The following is a 20,144-nucleotide window of genomic DNA, read 5'->3' as shown; positions in this document are numbered from 1 at the left end:
ACCGCCTCGCTATGCGTAATAATTCTTTCATCCGCATGTTACATTATTCACACCAGACCAGCAATGCCACTAATTGTTGGGTGTGTGGTCGACTCCCCCTTTCCAGACGCCGAAGGGAGTTCTGCCACTCTTTCCTTATCCGTTTTCACATAATGGTTCGTGTGGAGCATGGTCCACGTTAACGTCATCCCCAACAGATATGTCTTTTCTTAACAGTACATGTTTTCCAGACAAGCAAGGTCTCCCCCATAGAACCGGGTTAGATCTAGAAAATGAAGTGTACAATTTAGGTAACTATTCTTCGAATTTCATGGTCCTGAATGTTCAGTCTGGTTCCACTCCAGACTTACCTGCTATTTCAGTACTACCAGTCAAAGGCGAATTATGTGTCCGAAATAATGGTTCCGTACATGTAGGACATAGTGATTGTACTACTATTGTCAAGTATAGTGACAGTGGGAAATCTATTTTCAAAGCTTCACGTCATTCTTATTTTATTTGTGGTCAAACTGCATATGTTCGTCTGCCCCTCGATTGGGAGGGAACCTGTTACATTGCCTTCCTACTGCCACCAGTTTTCCTAGCCCCACCCGACTACCATAGGAATTCCCATCTAGTACATACAAGACCCAAGAGAAACCTCCCGATTGTCGATTATACTGAAACTACTCTAGAACAATATATAGATATCAATAAAGGTGTCTTTCCTTATTTAGGTACAGTTGTGAATAGTAAACTGATACGTAGATTAACCAGAACACTCGAAGCAGTAGTATTTGAGACTACTTCTGCTCTAAGTAATTTAACCGAAGAACAATCCTTTATGAGAATTGTCGTGCTCCAGAATCGTCTCGTCCTTGACGTCATATTGGCCGATAGGGGCGGGGCCTGTAGAGTCATCGGATCTAGTTGCTGCATTTTCATTCCAAATAACGCGCCGTCTGTTTATTCAGCTATAACCAGACTCCATAAAATTGCCCATCTGTTACACCAAAATCCAGACACCTGGACATGGTCCGGTTGGTTCTGGAATACAATTTCCGCCTGGGGATGGAAAGTCTTGTCCTTTCTAGGTATTGCAGTAGCGATCATATTCAGCTGCTGCCTCTGTATACAATGTGGCCCTGCGATTTGCGGCATCTGTGCTACCTCTTGTATTCCTAGTCCCAAGCCCCGTTCTAAATCCCGTTCCAGGATAATTCGAGACGAGCAAATGATACTGTATGAAATGATAGATGGTATCATGAATATTGATGTTTCCTGATGGAAACGTAGTGACAAGGAGGGAATGTGGAAAAGTAAATTTTGTCATGTTCTGTGTCCCTACGTGTCATCCATCATATGTTATATGTGCATGATTAAATATGCATATGTATTCCCTATGTTTGATTTAAAGACGCAATTATAGTTGTGTCCACCTCTAGTATGCCAGTTTCCAGTTCTCGTGAATACTACGAATATCAGGCCTATGTAAAGCTACGTTGCCACGTTTCTCAGTGTGCACGTTATTGTATGTAAAGTTCCCGTTTCTAGGCCTCAAAAGGGCCTGGACACCAGATTCAGCTCCTGTCTCCTGAAGCCCTCGCTGAGGAGCGATACAGCCCCCACCTGTGTCCTCGACCCTTCACTTACTTCCTGCCTCGCAGTGCCCGGCTCAGCCTGGCTCTGCCTCTGAGTCTGCCAAGAGTATGTTATGATTCCAGTTATCAGTTCAGTCCTCCTTCTCTGCATTCCTAAAAGCTACTGAATCGCATCAATAGTTTCCGTCATTGTCTAGCCTTCACGTCTCCATGTAAGAGAAATACTGCATTTAATGGTCATTTAATATTCTTCATCACGCACTACATGTAGAATAATGCATGGTCCAGTCTTAGTGTCTGTTAGCCTTTCCCCTCCTGACTTCTAGTTTATATCAACACGTTCTCTAAACATCAGATACTAGATACTGTTTAGGTACATGTCGCCCTGACTCTCCAGACTTCAGTCTCTGCTCCTAGCACAGAGTTCGAAGCCCCCAGCTTCTCCTAGTAACACGTCATTGCTAGTTTGCGCGCACCATCAGGTTAGAGGTCCCGGCTCCTCAGGTAGCCCCCTCCATGGTTTCCGCCCCATTCATGACATATTCTGTTACGTTTGCATCACATGTCTATGTATACGCCCTGTTACACCTCTTTTCACCCTTATCTTTCGCGACTACTACGCGTCACACCCTTTGCTCCACCCACTGCTACGCCTATTGCAATGTAATGCTATGTGTTTGCGTTATGTATATATGCTCATGTACTGTTATTAAAAGATTATTCCTTAGCGCGCTCATCCCAGATCCAGCCCCAGCAGCTGCTGGGCCCTGCCATCCTATTCCTGTGCAGGTCGTCCTGTTCCTGTCCTTATGCTGTATTAAACCTGCAAAACTCCTACTACCTCGAATCTTGACTCTTATTTATTGAGCTATCTGTTATTCATTTATTCATTCAAAAATAGGGTATTATTTATTTATTTACCACAAAGGTACAAACAATATAAGTTTCTATGGCAACTTGTTTAAGAAAGTCCAACGAACACGCCATATAAGAGTTAAAAAACGGGATACAGCAAAATCAATAGGGGCATGAGTGTTGTACTTTAGGACTCTAAATGCCTCTGCACAATACACGCAACCTAAATTCCTGCAGAGTTGAATGAGCCAGCACTGTCTGGGTAGTTTATAACCAGGACAGAAAAAAAGACATGTAACTCGGTCTCGTCCTTGTATTTAAAGGCAGGGCACCGTCCATGTTGAGTTTTGGACCATTTATTCGAGAAGGCACAGAGCGGTAGAGTCCCAAATCTAAACTGTACGTATAACTTCCTTGCCAGGGCTAGTTTAATGTCATCCAGGAAGGGTTCTATAATGTATACATCCTTGATTTTTTTTAAATCTACTGTCAAATGACCGGAGGACGAGCTTTCCTGGATGTCGGCGAGTTTGTGTCAGGTATAAGATTTTAACATTTATAGCCAGGAAAGTAAAGGGCATGGTTCTTCAAGGTTGCTCCATAAGCTTGCTTTGCCCAACCTATGACAGACATCCTTTATGTATACAAACCAGGGTATTTTACTAATACCTGGCAAACTCAATTGCCCTTTAAGCTCACACAGATAAACGGCCAGTTCCGGGGTCACCCACCGTCTTCGCCAGAAAGTTATGGGTCTAAGGCTGATCTCTTCCCCTATGGGCCTAATGCCCAGATGCAGGCTAGAGGGGTGAGAGGATACTAGGGGAAGGCCTAACAACTGCCTCATGAAGTTGTTTTCTACCTTAATCAGGCTAGTAGTGGTACAATGCCCCCATAATTCTGCCCATATAATGTAGCACCCCTGGCTTGTACTTTATAAATCTCAGCTATTGGGCCGGCTGGGTAGTGGGTGGAAGTTCTATACATTTTTTGCAATTCCTCCTACAAACTGCGAAAACTTAATGCTTGCTTTGGCCATTTGCACCCCCTCTCCAGGTTTTCTAGCAGGGTGACACCTAAATAGTCAAAAAAACGACACTCTTTCAAGCTTGGTGCCATTCAAACAGGGGTTAGAGCGGGACTTGTTGCAGGACTGAAGACTACACATTTGGGCTTCTGTGTATTAATCTCCAACCCACTGGTTCTGCAGAAGGCAGCAAAGCTATCAGGAATCCACTGGATTCCCATAGGCCACTTGGAAAGTAAAAGAGTGTCGTCAGCAAAAATCATAGCTTGGACCTTACTACATGCTAACTTGGGAGCATCATTGTCCTTCACCTTTTTGAGTTGGTCGACCAGTGCATTGATGAATAAACAGAATAGAGTAGGTGCGAGCACGCACCCCTGCTGTACCCCTTTATTAACCGAAAAGCGGGGAGTTAAATCACCATATTTTCCATACCTCACTTGGGCAAAGTTGGCTTTGTGCAATCTCATCAAAATACTTAGGAGGTACGGGGGATTGCCAGAGCTCTCAATACACTGCATAGTTTGGCCCTGGGCACGAAACCAAAAGCCGATTTCAGATCCACAAATAATATGTAGCGGCTGCCACCCTCTACTGTCACTGTTTCCAGAAAAGAAATGGAGTCTAAATATCTGGTCAACGGTGGAGGGTTTTTTTCTGAATTCGGCTGGGTAAGGGCTCAAGATCTCCTGTTCTTCCATCCATGCCTGGAGGCGGGCAAGGAGGACCTGTGCAAACAATTTCTGGGTCACATCGATCAGGCTGATCGGCCTATAATTTGTTGGAAGAGGTGAGCCCTTTTTAAGGACAGGGACGATTTCTGCCCCTAGCCAGGTGTCAGGGAGCACCATGCCATTCATGATCGCGTTAAATAAAGCCCATAAATAGGGTCCCCCATATTTTTGGTTCCCCCCGAAATAGGTCCCTTGGTAATTTATCTAGACCTGGCGCTTTATCAAAAGGAAGCTTGTTAATTGCATTTAACACTTCAGACATGGTAATCCCTGGGACCTCTTCCTGGGTGAGCCAGGGGAATTATGGAGCCTTCATTGGTTTGTCCCATGGCTTCCTTGGTGGTATATAGAGCCTGGAAATGTGTCTCCCATACTTCAGGTGCTATATTCGGCTCAATGGCGGTCTTCCCTTCACTGGCACCTGTACTAACTATAGTCCAAAAAACCTTCGTATGTTTGCTGGATAAGGCAGATTTAAGAGCCTCCCATCTGTCCAATTCCCAGTTCTTTTTTGCTTACTGGATGCTGTCTTTATACAGCACCCGATTCAATTTAGTTTGATGCTGATCATTCGCTTTAATGGCATTTAGGAGAGCCGGTTTAGCCTTTCGGCATTTAGCATTAAACCAAGATCATTTGGGCCATCTTTTGCCCTGTGAGGTACCTCTGCATAGAATACATCTGCCAGATTAGCTGTTAATTCTGCATGCAGTTTTGCAACTCTCTCAGTGGTTAGTGAAATACCATCTGTAAGTGTGGCATGCCACATTTCAAGTAAAATCGGAATTACTGATTGGTATACTGTGGCCATCTTATCAGGTAACTGTTGCATTTGCCCCTACCGTATTTTCCTTCTGTTATTTGAGAGAATTAATCTGCTGCCTTGGGGTGTGTGGGTGGCATTAGAATTACAGTAACCCAGATTCGTCATCTCCAATTCCATGGTCAAGGCATTATGGTCGATGTCATGCTGCATCAGGATAGCGAAATCACGAACCCTCTGCCATAACCTGGTCTCCACTAAAATGTAATCCAACAGGGACGACAGACCGAATGTGTTGAACGATAACTTCCCAGGGATGTCCGATTTTGTGCGGCCGATGCACGCTCTTAGATAGTGAGCTAATGTAAATTAATTAATCTGAAGTGCCAGCAGAGACCAAGCTTTGATGGGTTGAATTTGTGCATCGGGGATTAGCCACTGCAGGTCCTCCTTGCTCGGAATGGTATTACTTGGATCAATTAGGGTTTCAAACTGGCAGTTAAAATCACCCCTACAATCAACCATGTGCTTGAATGAACTTTGGGAACAAAGAGAATCAATTGGTCAAATGTTGCAGATTCCTGACTAAAGCCAACAGGCTGGGAGTAAACATCAATAAAGGTAATTTTTATGTTTGAGGAAAAGAAGAGTATACACTGAATGTCATTGGACTGGGTAGTCAACTGTTCTACTCTTTACTTTTTTAGTTATCAAAGTGAGTTTTACACTTGTTTGTCCGGATGAGTTCCCTCTTGCATACATGCCTCCTGGGTCAAAATAACTAGGTTATATTTTTTGGCACTGACATAGATTCATAGGATCTCGGGGGTGGAATGTCTCTTCAAGCAGAGTGACCATGCTTGATCACGGACGTCTGAACCGAAGCAATTAAGGCTTCAGTCTTTGAAGACCCTCTTTCCCTGGCATCTGTGGACCAATGTACTCGTGCCCTATCCGCTGCCTTGGTGCTAACTCCAAGAGGAGTGTGTACTGCTGGCGAGTGAGGGGTGCAGAAGCTAGCATTGTGGTGTGGCTGGTGTATAAAGGAACAAGGGCTTTGATCTGAGGAGTTGTGTAGCAAGAGTGGAGTCTTTTAGTGCCAGTGGGAATATAGCACGTTACAACGCGTGCTATTACCACGCAGTAGGTTACAACGCGGTTGTTACAATGACCGCGTTGTTACCACGCGTGGCTTTACATCGCAAGTCGTTTCCACGACTTGCACTAGGTGGCGCCCTGGACTTAGGAATAGTATAGATTACTATTCCTACTCCAGTTAGCCCAACAGCAGGGAAGGTGTTGGATTTAAAATTCAACACATTCCCTGGTGTTGCACACCACCTAGCTCAAGTCATAGAAACGACTTGCGATGTAAAGCAACCCGTGTTAACAACGCGGTCATTATAACGACCGCGTTGTTACCTATGTACGTGGTAATAGCAGCGTTGTAAATGCTGTTTCCCGCCAGTGGTGCACTGGGTACGGGGCCGTTTAGCTGTGTTGATGTGAAGGCAGCCCTTTGCCCTTCAGTACCCTGGCCAACCCCCAGCAAGGGCTGATGGTTACATTACGTAAAATAGACAAAAGACTTAGAGGGGACAGCCCTGCTGCGCTCCATTATAATCCCAAATCCAAATTTTCAACAAGCACGGTGTGGCCTTCCCTCCTATGTGTCAAAGTCTTATGCCACTCCCACGATGGAGCCAGCCAGGGAAGAAGGGGAAAGCGCAGCACCACATAGGGCGATATATTGGCCTAAATCTGACCGCAACCTCAGTGTACAGGGATTGGTTGATGCAATCCTCCTAGTAAAGAAAGGACAGAAATTCACTTCCCCAACTGCTAACTTGGAGCTGCAGCTCCTTAAACCCCTTTCGTATTTTCTATTTCAATGGCCGCCCATTCCCAGGCTCTGTCCTCAGCCCACATCCAGTCTCTTTCGGGAGGTGAGGAGACCAGATGCATGCTCTAGACATCCAAGAAACAAATGCAAAAACTGACATATGGGGTGGAAAGAATAATGATTAGACAGACACCAAAAGGTGATTGGGGTTATTCTATGGGACAGGCAAACGGGGAAGCAAAAAGACACACAAATGATGGACGGAATGCATAACAAATCAAAACATTCACCCCCAGTCAAATGATCTGGGTTGAATCCATCATTCTTTTGCTCACCATGCCACTCCAGTTTAGACCTGGCCATATGCAAATGAGTCTTGACCCTGTGCCTCATGGGAACAGTCCAGGCCCCCGCACTGCCAAGCCAAGGAAGGGCAGGTTAGTGGAAGGTGGGGGTGATTGCCGGGGAGAAATCAAATTAATATTGATGCTGAAATGCTTTACGATGACCAGAAATTTGAATACTGACGATAGGCCATGTATATTCAGAACATTCGTAATTGCTCTAACAAATTGTTGTAAAATGATTAGCCCTAATGTAATTACTTTAATAACAGCCATAAGAATTCCGTATTGAATTGATTAAAGCTCAGCATCTGTCAGTTATTTTCGAGTGTAATGATGGGATACCAATTATCCTGAGGTGGTTCTTGCCCGCCTCTTTATTCCTGTCGTCTGCATCTTTTTGTTTTCTCACTCCTTTTTGACAAGGCACATAATAATGCTAGGCGTTGTTAGGCTTAATTTCTGAGGTACGCGGTATACTAGACCACGGATTCTAATTGTTGTTGATTTAGTTATTTTCGAGCAACAAAGCAAAGATTGTACATTTCAAAAACGTCTATGGAGGCAAATTGTTTGTTGCCCAGGCTTTGTGAATTAGTAGCCTTCAACAGCAGGATGCTTAAGGCACTGTAAAAACCGTCAAAGCGTTGCCAAGTAATCCTAACGAGGGAGGGGAGCCTGTGGGTAAGTCTCTTGCACGAATTGCCTGGGGGGAAAACTTCTAGTAATGTTGGAGTCCGTATTTGATCCTGATTCTGAGCAGAACACATCAAATCCATCACTTATTAATACAATATATCACAATCATTCCAGTAAACTCTAGGACATTTATTTAACGTCATAGGTATCACAAATGAACACGTTTTTAAATAACTAGAGATTGGGAGTTTCGGAGCCATCTGCACAACTCGTAGACACCGAGTTAACTAAAGCTTTAGTTTTTTCCCTAGTTGTAAAATTAACCGGACATGACGCTTCTTGTCAGAATGGTGCAGAGCATTTACAGATGAGGTCTGTCGAGATTAACTGCACAACTTCATACATTGTGCTTGGTGGGTAGATGGGGCACGTGTTTCAAACTCGAGCTCTAGATTGTTTTCAAACCTTTAATCGGCGAGGTTACATAGATCTATTTACTGAATTCTGATGACAAGATCCGTACAAATGAAATGTCCTCGCTCTCCATCACCTAGACCGTGTGAATCACGGTGGGTTCGTCCTGGAGTCTTAGTCGCCCCCAGTAGATGTAGGACATTGGTTCTGGTCGTTTTCCTCCCTCTAGTTGTAGCGCTGCTTTCGATGTCACGAGCTGGCCCTTTCATGAAGGGTACTGCATGATATGGAGTTTCCGGTCCAGCTCACGAGCTTCAGCCTAGCTACATCAGGCTTCTCCAACGAGCAGCTGGGAGCTGCTGGAGGCTCTCCAGCTCCCGGAAGTAGCTCCTCTGTGTGCAGCACAGCCTACTAAATTAAAAGCTTTTGCTTTTCGAAATTAACATTAGTAACAAAATTAAGATTGTATATTCGTGATGTAAATGTGCTTATTTTAAGAAGTCACAAGTGGTTTTGAGAAAAATGGCTGAATTTCTAAAATATATTTAAAGCAGCAGTCTGATACATCATGTGGCACTGGGGAAAAATATTCCAGATTATTTCCATGGTGCCGGGGCATTGCAGCTGTGGCTGTTTTACTCATGAAGACGCACTCCAAATTGACAAAATCTTTCATGATGCACTGAGGCGGTCACTGGTAGTAATCTTGCATATCTTGGCCGCTAACGAAATCTTGTCTGATGTAGTCACTATTACAACACTGATAACATTGGTAGCTCTTGCTGATTTTCAATGAGTACTAGTACCTCTTTTGCACTAGAGGTTAGGGGACCCTTCAGTCTAGAGTATCTCCAAAGTGCACATACTATTTTTAAGGAAATTGACAATTCTGGGGTAGGTGAGGCACTCGCAAAGGCCTCCCCATGTCACCCATTTAGTTTGCTTTTTTGGTGACACTTATTCATAGATCCAATCAGCTTAATTTGGCAGGAAAGAAGTCTGAACCTATAAGTCATTAGAAGAAAGCAGTACATTAAAGCATGCAAACACACTCCCCAAATCGTGTGCAATTTATCACCAACCTTCACAAGCTGCGGGACGCAGGTGACTCTGAAGAGAAAGACCCATCGACTGTGCTTTGGTTGGTCTACAATGGGAGTGACTCTGGGCCGTTCAGCCAGGAGGAGGCACACAAACCTTATTATTGGGCAAGTTTCCACCACAGTTTCAAAACACCTAGTTCAACTGTTTCAACAACTTCAAAACTATGAAGCAGTGGTAGGTTTTAAATGTTACCCTACCACACAGTGATGGGACTTGCTTTCCATCCAGACCACGTTTAAATGCGCCAGAAATATCTTGGCATCTGCATCTATGTTGCCCCCAAACTAAGCCATCGCTACACTGCTAGTTTTCCGCGGCGCCTAAGGTCTATTTGATAGGAATACTGGAGACGGGCTCCAACGTTTCTTTCCTGGCTATGTAGAATTATTGCAATGTGGTGACTGTCCTTCTGAGCGGCCTCTACCTTTTTAATGCATCGGACCTCAGTGAACAGGTCACTTTTCCAGAAGCACAAATTACCGACACTGCACTTAATCTGGTATAGATGGTGGCTAAGATTAAAGATACTAACGTCAAAATCAGAAGGAGGTTTATCCCTTCTAGACTTCCTGCATTACTATAGTGTGGCCTAGCTTCGAATAATAGCAGATATCACAGTTGCAAGACAATATGGGACCTGATCTGGAAGTGAAAGACGGCTAAAGCATTGCAATGTGTACCCGAGTACCCCAACAAACATCACAATTCAAGCATGAGATAACCCAATTTAGCATTCAGGCATGTGTTTTCTACCCATCACCCACACTCCTATACAAAACAATTACACCTTTGCTCCTAACCTGTATCCGGGTCGTTTGTAATCATTGGAAAGCAGGGGATAGTCTAACTGTCGATGATATGTTCAATAACCAAGAGAGAATATCATTTGAGGCCTACAAACACAATTTCACTTAGACGAGGATGGGTGTTTCCAATACACACACCTGTGGCTCTGGATACTATATCTAAAACATGTGGGCCAGCTACTAGAGACCTATCCTCCGAACAAAAGTTTGTGAAATTTGCAGGATAGACTAGGGTAGAGGCACTAATTTTTACAACATTCTGTGGCATGCAGCTATTATACACTCTCATCCCCTCAGGTCAGGCCAGACTACACTTCTGGGGACCAATGTAATGGATTTTCAAAAGGATATCATAACAAGCTGAGAAGCACACTGTAAAATAGCATTTGACTGGTCTTGAAATTTCACTAAACTCATGAAATTTTATTCAGGTACAAGTACACTAGGCTGGGGGGTCTCCAACCAGTTATTTCATGAGAGCTACTTACATTCAATGAGAATCGCCAGGAGCTACTAATATTATTAATGTTGTAAAAGAGACCACAGCAGGCAAATTAAATTAGTGGGCACCATATGCAAGAGTACCAGCAGTGACCACCTCAGCTCTTCGGGCATAGTTGCCAGCATTAATGTTAAAAAGGCGTTGTCAATGTGGAAAGCCTCTACATGCATAAAACATAACAGCCACAGCTCCAATGCCACAGCAACAAGGAAAAACAATAAGTAATAAGCCTCCCCATTGCGCATGATTTCTTACTCAAATATCAGCTTTAAATATATTTGGAAATTCTACAATTTTTCAAAAAACATCAGATTAGGAGTTCTGAAAACGCATACATTATCTTCATGCTTTTCAATGTTTGTTTACATATATTAATTCATCCAAGCAACAGCTTCTAATTTAGTAGTTTGGTTTGCACACAGGAGAGCTATTGAGAGCCATCGGCAGCTCACGAGCTATTCGTAATGGGGGACCTGCACTATGCTGAAGGGGATGTAGAATACAGGGAAACTTAAACCATACCTGGGAGGACTACCTGCAAATTAAGATCTTTTGGCAGATATGAAAGAAATATTGGGATATCAGCTACAAGAAAACGTATTTTCTATAATACTGGGCCTTAGACACCCCCCCCACACACACACACCTTGCTACACCAATTAAAAAGTCACAGAGTGATAATGTGAACTGAGTGACAGCTGCCCTTGGTGGTTTTCTAGAAAATAACCCTCACCAGTAGGTATTCACAACTATGGAATATCTTGGCAACTGAGTAACTGGCTGCAGCTTTTCCAGGCTCACAGAATACCGCTGAATCAGTTTGGGAGACACTTTTTATTTTTTATCCCAGGGGTATTCTTAGTTTGCTTTCCCAACACGTTGGCGATCCATGAAACTGTTCCATTATAAGTGAGCACTGGAGCTGCTGCAGGAAGAGTTGGTTGCAGGACGGGGGAGGTAGGCGGGGGGCGGGGCTTGGGGGAGGGGGGTCTTGTTTCTATGGGGCACGATAATCAACAGATCTAGGTTAACACAGAATATGCTGGACGTTCGTTGCAGTCCTGAGGGGTGAGGATGGTGGGGAGTTGCTATTTCAAAGTGTTACTCTGATTTAAGGGTTGTCAACATATCATCTGAGCGAAGTACGCTTTTATGTATGCCTAGAAACCTAATAAAAGAGATATGCCTAAAAATTAAGGCCCTGATCCCGCAACTATGTTCCTAAGTTTGATATTACAGCCTAGACCGAATTTATGTCACCAAATCCTGACCTCCGAATCAGACTGTTCCTGTCCAGCTCCTGGTTTCTCTCAACCCGCACCTGTTGTTTCCTCCTATTCCAGAGTTACAAAACAGGGCCATTTTCTGTTCCAGGCTTTCTCTAGTCCCAGCAGTCCAGAATGTTGTCTTAATCTCTTTCTAAACCCAGTTTACCAGCATCTTAACCCAAAAGTTCAAATGAAGGATTTTATTTCAAGCCAACACTCTCTCTGCCCCAGCCTCATCCACTCCATTGAGTTGTTCCAAAGAGTCCTGGCTGTGACACCACCTTCATTAGTCTAATATTATCCCCATGCCGAGCCCAGCCTTTTTTTTATTCTCCTTTATTCAAACCACACGGTTTACCACATAGACAATCCTGATTTAACTCACTATTTCCTCTTTATCCTGGCTCTACAACTGTCCAATGACTGGGATTGCTTTGGCCCTCTTAAGCAAATATGGACACCGACCAGCTCTGATTACAACACTTACAAGATTAGTTCTGTACTCTGATAGTGTCCCATGCCCAATTTCCCATGGTTTTACACCAGTCCCAGCATGTGCTTTGCCCTTATATTATCTTTGGCACTTTCACAGTCGCTTCTAGTCAATTCTACCACTATCCCACTCTGGATTTGTCTGCGGTTGTCTCCCACACTCTTCTCTTCCTTACCCTGGTTTTTGCACAGGGTGTGGCCTCGTTGTAGACGATGTGACTAGCTTTTTTGTCTAACTTGGTCCACAAGGCTTTTGCCTTCCAGTAGTTGAGCCGGGATTTGAGTTTTTGGTAGAACTGGAGTTGTCCATCTGGTTCTGGTTGCAGGTCCAGACATCGGCAGAGTTCCCGGAAAGTCGCAAGTGTCTCCTCACAGCTTCTGGCCAAAAGAAATTTGTCAAATACGGAATGGGCTGTGGTCTGGGAACTGGGTGCCTCCGGTGGGGCCATCTTCTTGTCCCAGGAACACTGCCAGGTGATGGTCTGTAAGAAATAACACAAATATGTTTCATTTTTAATAACGGCACCGAAAAAAGATTCTAAAGCAGAAATACAAGTCTTAAGTGCAGGGATACAAGAAGTTGGATGTTTTCCACAAGGGCGGCAATGCTGTGTAGCAATTTACTTCCTGTAAATAAATAATGCACTTGGCACTGTAACAGATCAGGTAGTAAAAGTGTAAACTTAGGCCCCTTCTTCCCATGCTTTCACTCTCATCCCCCCACCCCCCAGTTCTGCAGGAGGCCAGATTCACTAGCTATTTGTGCTTAGAGCAACATGAGAATGGCACTGCAGGTCTATTTTGGTCGCCAGTCCTTTTCTGATGTAGACTGTAGCAAAGTGAGGCAAAATGTATTTTACCCAGTCAGCCAAAGAACACTGCTGCGACAAAGAATTTAATTATTTACCTTTCCCCAAAATGTCCTCATTAGGAAGTACACATTTCCCGGCTCCACCAGAACCTCTCACCTCTCCCCAAACATCAAAGATCCAAGCCCCAGCCTCTTTATGAACTCCATTTTCTCCGGTTGACATGGCACATATAAAAGTATTGGAAGCGAGCGGGGTGAGTGCTTTGTCAATGCCAGACAAATATAGCATTTTGTCTAGAAAGGAGGGTCTTTGTTACATACATGCAGGGCCCTGGGAGGTGGGCGGAATTTGCAAAATTGCCTTTCGCAAAATTTCACGAAACGGCAAAAAACTCCAAAAACACGCGGAATTTCGCATTCTCGCGGGGATTTCGGGGGCGGAGCTTTTTGCGAGTTTACATGCCTCTCTTATGTTTATAAAAGGTCAGAGACCGATCAGAGCAGCAGATGAGGAGAACGAAGGTCCTGGTCACAGGAACTGCACGGGGATTGCGCTCGTGGAAGTCAAGGATGCAAATGCCTCCATCAAGCATCACAGCTAATTTTCGAGGGTAGATATGGGGAGAAAGCACACCTGCCCAGCCTTGTCAAAGCTCACGATTTTTGGGGCTGATTAATGAGTTACTGAATTTGAGCTTAAACTCGGGCATCTGCTTTATTTATATCTGTAAGTGCTTCCTGTTGAGGTTTATTTTTGTGACAGGAGCACTGTGCCAGAAAGAATCCTGCCCTGCATATGTATCCACCGTTTGTGCAATACAATTTCGTTCCACCGCGGATCGCGGAAGTTTTGACATTTTCGCGTTCCGCGCGGAATGCGAAAATGTCGAAATTTCGCAAGTTCCGCGAGCGGAACGGAATTTGCCGCCCACCCGTAAGGGATGTTGTGTGCCCACCAACGTGAAAATGTAGCTTTGTATGTATATGGAATTTCTATAGCGCAAACCTGGCCGGAAAGCATCAGAGCACTGTTCGGGGTCAAATTCGAGCAATCAAGTCAAAAAGTGATAGAAGTAGGTGTACTGTGCTCGGGTACCTTGTGGGTAGGTGTGGTGACTAGCTGTTTCAGTCTGATGTTGGCAAGCTTGTCCAGGAGGGCGGCGGAGATGTGGTAGGTGAGATTGTCGAGGTGGAGGTTCAGGTCTCCGATGAGTTTGTAGTCCATGGAGGCGATTGGGTGGGGGGCGAGGAGGTCGGTAATGGTGGTGAACGGAGCGCGAGGTCCAGGGGGTCTATAGCCGAGGGTGCCGTGAAGAGTGGTTCTAAGGTTTGTCTGGATCTGGAAATGTAGGTGTTCAGTGGTGGAGTCGCCGCCACTGGTGGTGGAGGTGGAGAGTCAGATGGAGCTCTTGTGTGCGATGGCTAGATCTCCCCCTGGGTGGTTAGGGTGGTCCTTCCCTGGATCTTGTATCTGTCAGGGATGGCGGTGGCGATGTCGGGGGCAGAGGCGGAGTTTGGCCAAGTTTCTGGGAAGAAGGCGACATCTGGTGAGAGGGTGTTGAGGAGCTACCAGATCTCTATGGCGTGTCTGTGCAGGGAGCGTACATTGAGGAGGATGCATTTCAGGGCTTCTGTGGTGTTGGCGTTCGTTGTGGAGGGTGTGGCCATGGGGGTGCGTGCGGTGGTAAAGGTATGGTGGCAGTGATGGCAGGAGAACTGTCCGTGAGTGGTGCTCGGCATGGCCTGCTGGCAGTTGTTGCTCCTTCTGGGGTCGAGTGCGAGGAGTGTGGCTGCGTCGTAGTCACGGTCGGAGGCAGGAGGGCTTGCCTTTGGTGCGCCTGTGGCACACGTGCGGCCCCACAGCAGCCGGCATTAAATAGGGCAGGGGGAGGGCAGCACAGCTGGGAGGCAGACAAAAACGAAGGGCAGACAAAAACAGGCACAGAAATTACAGTGAAAAAAGCAGTAGGAAAGTGGAAAAAGCATTAAAGACAGGAAAAGACACCACCACAGAAAACGGGGCACAACAGAGGCAAACAGGCAGAAGTGGAGCAGCAGAAGAGCAAGGCTCTCCCACTGGACCACCAGGGATGAGGCGCAGGCAGGAGCCTGCGGGTGGAGGAGGCCCTTGAACACCGTCCATGTTGTTCTCATAGGCGTCTCTCCATTCTTGCTCACTGATCACCTTTTCGTGGTCATCCATGACCTCTTCGGCATTGCAGGGAGGAGCTTCCTCCATGGCAGAAGCTCTGCTCAGGTAATCTGCCACTTTATTCTTTGGCCCCGGTATATATTCAACGTCGTACCGGTAGTCTAGTAATTTTAACGTCATTTTTGCAATCCTGGGGGTAGCGTTTGCATGTCCGCTTGAGGTGAGCACTTTGACCAGTGGTTTGTGGTCTGTCTGGAGACGGAACCTCGAGCCCCTTATGAGCTGGCGGAACTACTCCATAGCCCAGACTGCCGCCAGCATCTCCTTTTCCACAACGCTGAACTTCTGTCCGTTGGGTACAAGGACCTAGATGCAAAACTGATGGTGGACACTTCACCTTCTTTAGTTTCCTGCATTAGAACGGCACCCAGCCCCTTTTAACTTGCGTCCGTGGTGAGTACGGACATCACCCCCTGGTCAAATCCGTGAAGGGGAATTGCCGCACAGATGTCTTCTTTGATGCTTTGGAATTCTCGTTCCGCTTCCTTTGTCCATTCAAAAGACGTTCTGTCCCTGAGAAGGTGGCGCAAGTTGTGTGTCTTTGTGGCGAAGTGTGGCACAAATTTGCTATAAAACTCTGCCATGCCCAAGAAAGAGCGAACCTCCTCTTTGTTTGTTAGTGGAGGTGCATCTCGTATGGCTTTGGCATTGGATCGTTTGGGCGTAATCCACTGATCGCTAATCTCGTGGCCCAGGTACGTGACTGATGACATTCTGAACCGACACTTCTGCCATTCGGCAGTGAGTCAGTTCCTCACCAGAATATGTAACACTGTGGACAGCTTTGTATCATGGTCTGACCGGTTCTTGCCCCTTATCAAGATGTCATCTTGAAAATACTGTACCCCTTCTATGTCCTTAAACAACCTATGCATAAGTTTTTGGAATACGGCCGCCGCCGATGCTAGTCCAAACAGCATCCTGCGGAATTGGTAGCACCCGAAAGGGGCTATGAAGGACGTCAGCATACGGCACGTGTGATGGAGAGCTATCTGGTGGTACGCTGATGCAAGGTCGATGGTGGAGAACCATTTCACGCCTTTAGTTTTAGCCAGCATCTCGTCGATCCGTGGTAGTGGGAACTTTTCTACTACAATGTTTTTGTTCAGCTCTCTCAAGTCCACGCGTAGGCGCACCTTGCCGTTGGGCTTCCTGGCCACCATCAACGGCGCCAACCATTCCGCTCTGTCTATCGGCTCTATGATGCCGTTGTCTTCCAGCCGTTGCATTTCCAACTGTACTGTTTCTCTTATTGCCAATGGAATGTTTCTTATTTTGTGGCACACGGGTTTGGCATCTGCTCTGAGGTCTATTTTATGCGTAAATTTTGTCAGCTTCCCAATTGTGCCACCAAACACAGTGGGGAATTCCTCCTTCCATTTGGTGTCATCTGGCTGCCTTTCTGGGCCTGTCATCCGGACTTGCGTGACACCTCCCGGGTTCAGTGGTATGCCTAGCTCGCCCTGGTCAACCCATCCTAGGACCGAGGGTCCTTTCTCTGCTACATATAGCTTGCCTACGGCTTTCCGGCCCTTGAACTCAAATTGCAGGACTCTGTACCCCACCATGGGGATTGGCTCACCCGTGAATGTGACTGGTCGGATATCTGGAGGTATCAGGTGTGGTCCTAGATGCTGTCTGAAGAGTTCGTCCCACACCTTGCGCTGTACTATGGTGTACGGGGACCCTGAATCGGCCACCACTTTTATTTTCACTCCTCCTATAGACAGATCACATTGTGGTTTTTTCGAACGGGTGCAGTCAATGCCGAGTATGTGGTCTTCTATGCACAGGACATGGTCTTCTTCCTCCTCATCATCCCCGTCAGATTCCTGTGCGACATACTTGACCGCGGGTCGTCTCTGTTTCCAGCGACACACTTTCTCATAATGCCCCATGATTCCACAAAACATACACTTGGCCCGGAACGCTGGGCATCGTTTGTCCTGGCTAGCGTGAGCTTGGCTCCCACACCTGTAGCATGAGTTCTTGTCTCCACTCATGAATTTCTTCATGGGCTGTTGTCTGGGAACATATCTAGTCGGGATCTTCGTGTTTCCTGACTCTCCTTCGCTCCTGTCCGGAGGTTCTGCATCCGTGACTTTGTGGACCATAGGTTTCGTGGGGTTCTCCCTTTTTGCGGCCTTGGCATATCTTTTTGATAGTTCTGCCTTCTTCACCATAGCTATGACTTCTTTCAAGGACGCATCTCCGTTGACCCATAGCTTGTCCTGGATTGAGGAGTTCGTGGTGTGCATGACAATCTGATCTTTGATGAACTCGTCAGGTGACCGCCAGTTTCTTTAGTGCTGCCACATAATCTATAGACTCTCCTGCTTCCTGTTTTCTTTGTTGGAAGTTGTATCTGTCTATGGATGTGCACACCACCGGTCTATAATGGCTGTCTAGGTCTTCAATCGCGTGTTGGAAGACGACGTCGTTGTCGGTCTGCCGTGCTTTAGGTACTAGATTTTGGAAGACCCTGATGCCTTCAGGGCCCAGGTTATGGAGTAGTATCCTCTTCTTTCTTTTGCTGCGAAACCCGCCACTTTCATCTTCCAGCGCTTCCAGGTAATTCATGAAGTATATCTTCCAATCGTCCCACTTCATTGAGGGTTCCCTGGGTCTGGGTAGGAAGGGGATTGGCGTTGCGAGTGAAGAAGCTTGGGCACTCATTTCTGCTCTACCTTCTTGGAGCTCTTCCGCCCCTCTCGGACTTCCTGGTGCACTGGGGGGCGTGAGGGGCTCCCGTGAGGCACAGACTCACCGCCCGCGCCTTGCTGTGCCTGCTCCGCCAGGGCCTCGGGGGAAGTGTCGGCCGTCGTCTATGCGAGATATGGTCGCCGCGCTAGGATGGTGGGCCAGGTCAGGAGCACGTGGTTGCGTCTTCTCTTTACGCTGCGCCTGGGCTGCAGTACTCACAATGGGCGCTGTCTTGATGCTCGGCGCTTCTATGGGTGCGTTGTGCGACTCCCAGAAGGTGGGTCTTTGTTCTTCCTTGCCTTCTCGAGATCAGGCTGACATGCTCCCCCTTGCCCCACCTGTGGGTTTCCCTCACCGGCCACTGGCGTCTTTGCTTGTCGAGGTTTGTGGACGTGGATGTGGGCACTCTCCCCTGCCACGCTCTCTGCCCTGTCTGCCACTTATAGTGCCTGGATAGAGCTGCCTCGTGCTCATATGCAGCCCTGGGTCAGCTGTCAAAGTGATCAGAGGTGGTGGTGCTCGTTTTCGCAACCCTCGTCGCCAATTTGTAGTATTGAGAGGGACTTCAAGGCAACAGGCTGTTAGCAGGTAAGTAGTGATTTATTAACTTATAGGCATGAGAGCGCCGGGAACCGCGTCTCGGCTATTTCGCGGGCTCCGCGCGTCTCTCCTCTCCGCGGCCACGCTCTACGTCGTTGCGTCACACCGCAACGACTAGAGCGCGACACCACAGGCTTTAAGTGGACTGGGTCCCTCCGGGTCTCAGACACTGTAGCAACTAAAAGTGGACATTGAATCAGGTCCCCTATATTAATGATCTTTATTTATTGATAAAGATGATGATCGATTTCTGAACAATGTAACATTAAAGTAATCCAGGTCAGTGATGTAGATCGTATTTATATTTGATGTTTAACTTAATCTTACGGTCCCAGATAACATTAGTCATTTCCAGGCCGTTTTTTTGTATTTGTTTTCGTGTAGCAAATTAATTGCAATTATTGCAATAATTTGAACTGAGCCTCCTCCAGGTATTTATTAAAGGCCACGATTGTGTGCTATAGAGTTGAGGTTGAAGGCAAAAATATGTCCAAAATCCATGATTCTTCAGTCCTTGATCTCTATGCAGAGGGCACAGAGCAATGATCAAATATTCCAGTTGCAAAATTCTATGCAAATGTGTGTGAAAGAGGTACATAATTGTCAAAGTATTGATGAAACGAAAGTAAAAGAAAATGCAGTGCTTACAGGTGAGTGGGTGCAATGTGTGTTTGGGGGTGTTGAAGTGAGGAAGATACAAAGTAGTGCATTCAGGAGAGAGCGAAAGCAAGTCATTTAAGAAAAAAATGAGGTGTAAGTAGGGCCACTGGAATAATGCAACAGGATAAGGCCAAATTATGCATGAGGATTGACTCAACTAGGAGTCAACAAAAAGCAAATTATGCGGCACATAGTGGGTTACTGCTACCCCATTATTTTGGCTGTTGTTGCACATTAACACTTTTGATGCAAGAAATAAGCAATAGAAAGAGAACCAGTTAACCTTTGCGAAGAGCCTTCCACTGCATGACAAGTATTACTGCAATTGTAGCACCTTTTGATCTGTGCGAACTGGAAACGAAATTTAGTTTTTCACTGGAAACTGCAGATTATGCAACAGATGAAGAATTATGTGGCAAACACAACCATTATTTCGTAAACGCTACAGCCGTAAAATCGCATAATTCCAGTGGTCCCAAGTGTAAAATACATAGATGCAGACGATGTGGCGCTAGAAAGGACACACCGGTCTAACGGATTGAACCTAACAGGAGTGACTGAGACACTCTTGAAACCACTACCCCTTCCACAGGCCTCAAGTAATGGTAAACTCACAATCTGAACATTTTGAATATTATTTACTTACGAAATCATTGTTGTTACTCCTTTATCTCAAACAGCTAACAACCACTGGCAAAGTCAATAGTCCTGGCTCGTTTTAGGTGCATGTCAGTTGTGTTCCATAGTTAGCTGCAAAACAGAGAAGCTGAGAGGCTCCAGAATACTG

At 46.0% G+C, this 20,144-nt stretch overlaps 1 protein-coding gene across 2 annotated transcripts in view; it reads right to left on the bottom strand.

The window, feature by feature from the left end:
- Positions 1-20,144, bottom strand: part of MICAL1 (microtubule associated monooxygenase, calponin and LIM domain containing 1) — a 360,133-nt gene that overhangs the window by 241,688 nt on the left and 98,301 nt on the right. For both annotated transcript variants that reach the window (XM_078644322.1, XM_078644321.1), the window contains exon 2: positions 12,548-12,853. In XM_078644322.1, the coding sequence (XP_078500448.1) occupies positions 12,548-12,820 (273 nt within the window). In that variant the 5' untranslated portion in view covers positions 12,821-12,853. The remainder of the gene's footprint in view (positions 1-12,547; positions 12,854-20,144) is intronic.

Source organism: Lissotriton helveticus, chromosome 5_1, assembly GCF_964261635.1.
Source record: "Lissotriton helveticus chromosome 5_1, aLisHel1.1, whole genome shotgun sequence".
Lineage (NCBI taxonomy): Eukaryota > Metazoa > Chordata > Amphibia > Caudata > Salamandridae > Lissotriton > Lissotriton helveticus.
The sequence above is the reverse complement of the archived record's forward strand: the minus strand, read 5'-3'. Positions and strand labels throughout refer to the sequence as shown.